General features: G+C 40.1%; 1 protein-coding gene across 1 annotated transcript; it reads left to right on the top strand.

Moving 5' to 3' along the window:
• Nucleotides 1-21: 21 nt before the first annotated feature.
• On the top strand, nucleotides 22-6,146 carry LOC115215693 (60S acidic ribosomal protein P1). The gene is made up of 5 exons (XM_029784974.2): nucleotides 22-230; nucleotides 403-463; nucleotides 4,034-4,174; nucleotides 5,489-5,548; nucleotides 6,081-6,146. The coding sequence occupies exons 1-5, from the start codon at nucleotides 159-161 to the stop codon at nucleotides 6,092-6,094; spliced, it is 348 nt and encodes a 115-aa protein (XP_029640834.1). The 5' UTR covers nucleotides 22-158; the 3' UTR covers nucleotides 6,095-6,146.
• Nucleotides 6,147-7,857: the final 1,711 nt, after the last annotated feature.

Raw genomic sequence — 7,857 nt, 5'->3', positions numbered from 1 at the left:
GTATCGTGTTGTTTTTTTCATCACGTGACGGCGTGTCGTTCTCTTTCCGGTCTTGCTTTCATTAGAAGTGTACCGTTCTCAACGAGCTAAGGCCAGAATCCAGGCGACGTACACCATTCTAATTCATCATCAATCAAAACTTTTTACATAAAAACACAATGGCATCAAATAACGAGCTGGCATGCGTTTATGCTGCATTAATTCTCGCTGATGATCAAGTTACAGTCACTGTAAGTTTCTTTCCTTCACAACCCATGTGTGTTTGTTTCGCCATTTTTCTCCTTCTCTCGCCTCTCTCTTTTCTTCGTTATTTTTATTCTCTCGTGCTTATAAACTAAATTTAAAAGCCTTACTCTGATATGATTTCCAATTATTTTCTAAATCCACTTAATTTTTCTCTAGGCTGACAAAATCAACACGATCTTAAAAGCAGCAAATGTAGCAGTTGAACCTTACTGGCCATGTAAGTGATTTTCAAGAATATTTCATTTATTTTCATAATTAATATTACTGTCTTTGATTATAATTTGTATTTTCCTTTCTTTTTGTGTTGATGCTATCGTTATTTGTATTGCCGTAGTTCGGACCACGTGGAAGGATTTTACGATTACTGACGATGATTTTCCAGTTTCAATTTATAATCATTAACTGAAATAATATCTTTTAGATTCTTGATAATATTAGCATAAATCTACATTCTGTTTAAAATCTGATTTAACAGCATCAATAAAATAGTCGATCGCTTTTGATTCACAAAATGTATGACACGTGGAAGAGTATTTCAACATCTGGCTCTTCATCGATTTCACGTCCTCTCTAGCATAGTTCAGAAATAAAGTAGGCTAACGAAGTTTCCTCTGCTGTAGTACCCACCATACAGTATTATATTTCCTTCTCTGTTTCCCCATAACACGAGAAAGGATATTTCGGTGGGGTTTCAACCTAGGTTGCCCCGTGTTTTGCTTTTCCGCGCCAGTTTTGTGTCTTGCGAGGGGAGAGAACTCTTACAAGACCTGATCCTAGAAGAATCGCAGTTTTCGCGTTGTTTTGTTAGTCTGAGAGCAGGATTCCTGCGGGTTTCCTCATCCTGCAGACTTGTAGTGTTTCATGTTTTGAATGGAGCTATGCTGATACTCCATATTTGAAAAAACAAAAAGAATATTCCGAAACGCGTACGAATTTCTAAACCTTTATCAATTATAAGGCATTCTTTCGATATAACTCAACAAGATCAAAACATTTCATTTTGGGTATTTCCGTGGGTTGTCGAGTATGGATATAACGAGATTATGCCAGCAATGTCTCATTTTAAACTTGACGAAAAAAAAGCCATGCCTATTTCTACTCGCCTGTTTCATGTGTGTATTTAAAATCCGCAAATTTCCAAGCAGAATCGAACTCTCATTTGCTTCCACGGAAATACCCGAAGTGAAATGTTATATCGAAAGAATGTCCAATTATAATGTACACCATCGACAACCTGTATAAAATTTCACCAATGTGTGTGGCAGCGATTTTAGTTCTGCCCTTTTGGTCAATTGTGATGTTAACTGGTTAATTATTTATTACACTTTTCAAACTATGGGTAACGAAGGAAATGCCAATTTCTTTGCGCGACGATCTTGAGCAAGTTGTAGAAGAGTGTCCATTAGGTGACAGTTGAAATTGGTAGATGAGAATTGCTGAGTCTCGGTGTTTCTTGTCGCCTGACAAGCGATGTTCTGTTCTAGTGCCGGTTTTATACTCACTACTCGATCTGGTTGATCTGATCGAGTAAAGCCTCAACAATGCAGTGCTCCAGTGTGGCCCACAGTTGAGTAAGTTTAGAAACGGCGATCGTGTATCTCTGCACAATTTCATCAAAAGATGTATTAAGGGAAGTCGGTAGTTGTGCCGAACCACTGTGTTGCTGTATTGTTTGACGTGGGGACAGCATGTTGCCGAAAGCCTACGAGGGAGAATTATTCGCGGGGTGCGTGTTAAAAGTCTCTTCATTTCAATGCCAGTCGATGGATGTAGGCTGGTAGTGGGCAAAGTGAGAGCTGTTTTTAGAAAGCTTCTTTCTACTCTAAATATAGTTACGGAGCATTTCGCCACCCCACAAAAAAAAAAACACTCAATTAAAAAGTATTTCTTTTAAGAAATTTTAGTTCTTTAATCGTAAAATATTTTTCTTGTATTGCGTAATTCTGGGGAAGCTAACGTTAGTCATTTATTGGGTTTTACTAAATATTGTGAGTTACTCTATAACTGTTGTTAATATACTGAAGTTGAATGGACGAATTAACTAAGATTGCCTCTGGGCAAAATTCAAAAGAAATGCGCTCACTCTGTGCTTAGGGTTACGCCGAAAACGGGTTTGTGTGCGTATTCTATACGTCAGCCTGTCTATGCAATTACTGGATAATTTTCTGGGGGCTTTGAACACAAATCCAAACTTTTCGGCGTGGACGGATCGATTAACTGCAGTCTTCGCAGGAACGTGTTAAGCGAGGCGAATACAATTTAACTCCGATTCAGTAGGGAGTGCAATTTTCATTTTATATGAGAGGTGAAGTAAGGAAAAGTTTGAGCGGATGGTGGTGATGGGGGAGTGCCTAGTACAATCCTATTATGTTGTACAACGAAACGTGAATGATACAAGGGTCATTGAAGCAAGGAGAAGGGGAGTCAGTGGGTGAAGACACCTAGATCTTTTAGCAGTTCTTTTGACTGGTCATCTTGAGTAAAATTGTAGTGTATTCTTTAAGGCTCTGTGACATATCCTTTTTCTGTTTACACGGCAACAGTTCATTCTGTGCTCAAGTAACTGGCCATGCAAGAAAAAAATTGGATTCGGCATGAAAATTTACATAAATGCACCAAATTTGAAAATGTTCGCTTAAGTTTCAGAATCTGTGCTCAATAAATGTGAAAACTTTCGTGTAAGACTAATGTGAGTCTGGTTTGATTGTTTGCATTTGTTTGGTATGTCTTCAATAAATGGTGTGAATAAACCAAACAGTAGTGTTTGTGCAACAAGTGCTTGACGGAAAATCGTTAGGTGTCATTAAGTACTTCACTACGAGTGGTGGCCCGGATATTAAGAGGCAGGTTGAGCCATTGGCCAACTTGGAATGCTTTTCTTACTGTTACACTGCGCTTTGTGTTGCAGCTTGTTTCGTGTTTTCACATCTACGATCAGGTGTGCTTTATGTCACTGGCCCTCACCTGTCTCGTTTTTCTTCTTTGCTGGTCATGCTTTCATGTGAAGCTGCAAATTGTTGAACTTTTTGTGTGGTTGGTAGTCATGCATTATTGAGTTCGGGAGGGCAAAGCTTGTAACACAAATAGCGACGGGTTTCTTTCCATCGTATCTGTTTACAAGACGTTGATTGACTCGGTGTAGTAAAAGCACTTGTCCATGGTGCTATGCAGTGGGGCTGAACCCAGAACTAACTGGTGTATATATTATGGAATGATTTGCGTATAAGTGCCATTCGTGTTGATGGCACATGAAAAGCATCCACTACACCCTCAGTGGTTGGCGTTAGGAAGGGAATCCAGCTGTAGAAACCTTGCCAGATGGGGTCGGAGCATGCCAGCATGGAAAGCGGACGTTAAATTACGAGGATGGTATAATGTGGTTTGGCTGGGTGAGTTTTGTGTGTGCATTCAGTTACTGTGTATCTAGCTACAGGGTTGGCTTAGGGTGTGGTTCAAGGGGTATTGAGTTGCTTGGCATTTTGTATTGATATGTAGCAGTTCTTTTATAGCCATGTATTTTCTATGTATATTGTTTTGTTCGCTAGTGAACCATGCAAGAATAAGCGGTGCCTGGTGTTTGTACCAGGTGTCCTCCTGAGGCTTGCTACATCAACTCCTGCTGAAACCCTTTTTAAATTATGTTGGAATGACGGATATTCTAACTTGAGGTTAAGTTTCAGAGACAATTTCAGTATTGTAAATAATGAGGTATTTTTATTTATATATATATATATATATATTTACTGTTTTTGTTGTAGTCTAATACGTATTGAACTATTTCTTACAGCTCTGTTTGCTCGTGCTTTGGATGGTGTGGACATCAAGTCAATGCTTTCCAATATAGGCAGCATGGCAGCTGCACCTGCTGGTGGCGCACCAGCTGGTGGTGCTGCACCTGCTGGGGACACAGGTGGTGCTCCTGCCAAAGGTATGTACTCTGGTGTTAGTATTTTGTGTCACAGCTAAGTTTCCCATGTGTGTGTGTGTGTGTGTTTAGTTTGAGCACTCCTTCCAGGATTGCTAGCAGATACTTAACGGTGTCTGGTGCTTAGCCAAATACCTCAAGTTATTTTGTATGCCACGTCACTGATATATAGGTATATTTATTTCTATTAAATCCAACCCCGTGTAAAGGTTTCTTTCATTGGTTTGTGTTTTTAAATTTGAAAACGGGATCCCTATCGCTTTCAGTTACAATATTCTAAGTATCTGACATTTTGATGTTAGTGTATTGGCTTGGGTTAGATCCTGTTGTAGCATCTTGGAATGAATGTCGAAGTCGGGTGGATGATGATGGTGATGCGAACTGGGAATTACATTAAGGGTATACATACCAGTGGAATAGTCAGGTTTAGACACTTTAACTCAGGAGTAGATTATTCAGTTGGTGGCTCCCTGGCAAAAGGCTTAGCGTGTTTTCGTCTGCCCTTACATTCTGAGTTCAAATTCCGCTACGGTTGACTTTCCCTTTCATCCTTTTGGGGTCGATTAAGTAAGTACCAACTACGCACTGGGATCAATGTAATTGACTCGATCCCCTTTTCTTTGTCCTCTCTATGTTTAAGTCCTGGTAGGCAATAAAGAAATATATTCACACTCGGGTGCCTGGTAACGATCACACTCAAAAGACACCATTCAAGTGTGATCGTTACCAGCGTCGCCTTACTGGCACTCGTGCCCCATGCTAGTGGGGTGCTAAGAGTACCATCTGAGCGTTATCGTTGCCCGAGTGGCTATCTGGCTTGTAAAGGGCACTATTCGAGTGTGATCTTTGCCAGCATCGCCTTACTGGCACTTACTACACTCTCGGAGTGGTTGGCATTAGGAAAGGCATCTAGCTGTGGAAACTCTGCCAGAACAAAATTGAAGCCTGGTGCAGCCCTCAGTCAAATCGTCCAACCCATGCTAGCCATGGAAATCGGACGTTAAATGATGATGGTGATTCAGTTGGTCGAACAATTGGCTCCTCATCAATCTTTACTACTTGCATTTTGGTTACATAGTCAGGTTGGCTTTGTCTACACTTCCATACTTCTTATCAAGAGTGTTGTAGCTGATGGAGGTGGACATCAGAAAGATGAGCAAATGGATTTGAAGTCCTGGCTTCGTACATTATGTAACATTATTACAGCTTTTGGTTGACCTGAGGGTATTATAAGTATACGGGTTTTTGTTTTGTTTTTTGCTCTCCCTGTTCTCTGTTGTGCTTCACTAAATGTTTTTGTATGATTCAATATTGCAGAAGAAAAGAAAGAGGAGAAGAAAGAAGAATCAGAGGAGTCGGATGACGACATGGGCTTTGGTAAGTATAGAAAAAGTTTTGCCAGTGGCTTTGTCCTAAGCTTCCATATTTGTTTTCAAGTCTTTTAGTTAACCATTATTTCATATGTTGAGTGATTTAAAGCTTTCCATTCATAAGTCCCAAGTTACTTTTTTTTCTTCTCGAGCCATGCCTGGCTCATAAGGGCCGATTTCCTTGGCATATAAGTTCCCCACCTGGACAGGAATCTGGTCCGTCGCAAGATGCAGGAGGAAAGAGTGAAAGTTGTGGCAAAAGAGTCAGCAAAAGTTCCATTACCTTCTGCCGGAGCCACGTAGAGCTTAAGTGTTTCGCTCATAAACCCACACATTGCCCGGTCTGAGATTCGAACCTGCAATCCCTCGCTGCCATGTGCCTCCACCCAAGTTACTCTGCTGATTGATAGGAGTTGGGAATGTGATGCACAGGTCAGGGAAACCGGTTGATTATTCATTATTTGTAGACAATATTCCCGTTAGTGTTTATCTTGACACTTGTTGCTAATTATTCACTTTGGTTTCTTTTTCTTTTCCAGGTTTGTTTGACTGAGGAGCTTTGCAAGAGATTAATGAGGTGTAAATAAATGCTCTGCTCAATCACATTATTGTTATTTTATTATTTTTATATTGAGTTTCCTATGTATTTTGTTATTGATGTTATGCAGTGATCCCTCGTTTACAGCGGCAGATTGGTTCCGTGACCATATTTACAGTATCTATTTAACGTGTATTTGGACTTTTAAGACCCTCCCTCTACGGTTAACGGCCTACCCGTTACAGTAGTCTATTAATAACAAGGACAACTGTTAAACAATAACACTTTAGATTTTTTTTTTAATGAAGATTGTTACCATACTCAACATGAAATAAGCTTGGGAGCCATTGCAGGAGACGATAACGGAAAGAAACAAAACAATCATACAGTGTAAAGTAGTACAGTGAACTGAGTGGTTCACTCGGCGAGAAAGCTTGAAGCGAAATGGCTGTGAGAGAGAGACTAGTGAAGATGCTGCAGATCTGAGCCTCGATCAAAGCACCAATCACATGCCAGGTTACAAAATGGAACGCTGTGATTTGTCTCTCTCCATTGCACCAATCACAGCCCGTTCTCCTATAGATGCTGTTTTGTTCCTATACTCGGAATTAACATTTTAATGGATTTAATGAAAAATTCAACCACGATGGTTGAACTGCAAAGTAGCAACGGATCACTGTGTATGGAAGTCTAGCATGGTTGTTATGCAAATATGAGCATGTAGTGTAATTTTAATTTAGTAGAATGACCAGGTCATTATGAAGCTGGTGTCGGGAGCATAGATTAGCAAGAAATTTTGACGGGTGTTTTTAGATAACTTTGTATCAGCATCAGTAGTGTTGGGCACATTAGTGTCAAAAGAGTATATTAAGATGCGTTTCTTATATTCTTTGATTTGTGTCATTTGACTGTGGCTATGCTGGAGTACCACCTTTATTTGAATAAATCGACCCTTGGACCTATTCTTTGTAAACCTAGTACTTATTCTATCGGTCTATGTATAAAAGCTTTCATGCAATCATGTTTAGCTGCAACAATTCTTGTTTTGGGGAATTCTTCCAAAAGTAAAAGAATAAAATTGCTAAGTTATCCTGAACGGTTTGGTTCTTGTATCATTGACTCTAATTTCCCTTTAGTGAATGTTACTACATTCCATGATAGTCATTAGGGGTCCTAAATTAGTCTGGAGGATGCTGCACTTTGGATGTTGATGTCTATCAGCTTTGGAAATACAGTTAGATGCAGAATTGGTGATGGAGGTTATTCCTGTAAGAGTGGTGTTGCTTTTAACTACACTGGATGCATTGTGGTTCTGACAAGGATAGGGGCAAATTTTTTTTGTTAAGTATGGGTATCTGCTATTCATACGAAGATGGGGGGGGGGGCTGCCCCAGAATGTCCTGTGTGTGTATGAGGGTGGATTTGGTAGGCATTTGTATGTTTGTGTCTTGGCCATATTCTGTGGGCAAACATTTTTGCTGAATCACCAACTCTGACTGTTGTACAACTCTAAAGTGGTGTCATGGCAGAGACACAAAGATGCACATGCCTACCAAATCCAACCTCCCGCAGCAAGCCTGGTCCACCATGCCCATATAGAATATTCTGGTAAAGTTTTTTTTCCTTTCCAAGGGCAGTCTTTAGCGGATACCCATTCTCAAAAATAGATCCCTGTTCTTGTCTTTCCTCTTTAAGGAATAGTCTCCAATGCCAATTCTGTACCTAATCCCAAGCTGATAAACATTAACATGATGTCAACATCCAAAGTGCCGCATCTT

The sequence above is a fragment of the Octopus sinensis genome, linkage group LG9 (assembly GCF_006345805.1).
Source record: "Octopus sinensis linkage group LG9, ASM634580v1, whole genome shotgun sequence".
Lineage (NCBI taxonomy): Eukaryota > Metazoa > Mollusca > Cephalopoda > Octopoda > Octopodidae > Octopus > Octopus sinensis.
Note: the sequence above shows the minus strand (reverse complement) of the source record. Positions and strands in the feature narration are given on the sequence as shown.

What these genes read in the sequence shown, in the direction of transcription:
- LOC115215693 (XM_029784974.2), top strand. Translation starts at nt 159, where the DNA reads ATGGCATCAAATAACGAGCTGGCATGCGTTTATGCTGCATTAATTCTC. An exon ending in AGTTGAACCTTACTGGCCAT is followed by an intron (nt 464 to 4,033) that starts GTAAGTGATTTT and finishes TATTTCTTACAG; the next exon opens with CTCTGTTTGCTCGTGCTTTG. An exon ending in AGGTGGTGCTCCTGCCAAAG is followed by an intron (nt 4,175 to 5,488) that starts GTATGTACTCTG and finishes TCAATATTGCAG; the next exon opens with AAGAAAAGAAAGAGGAGAAG.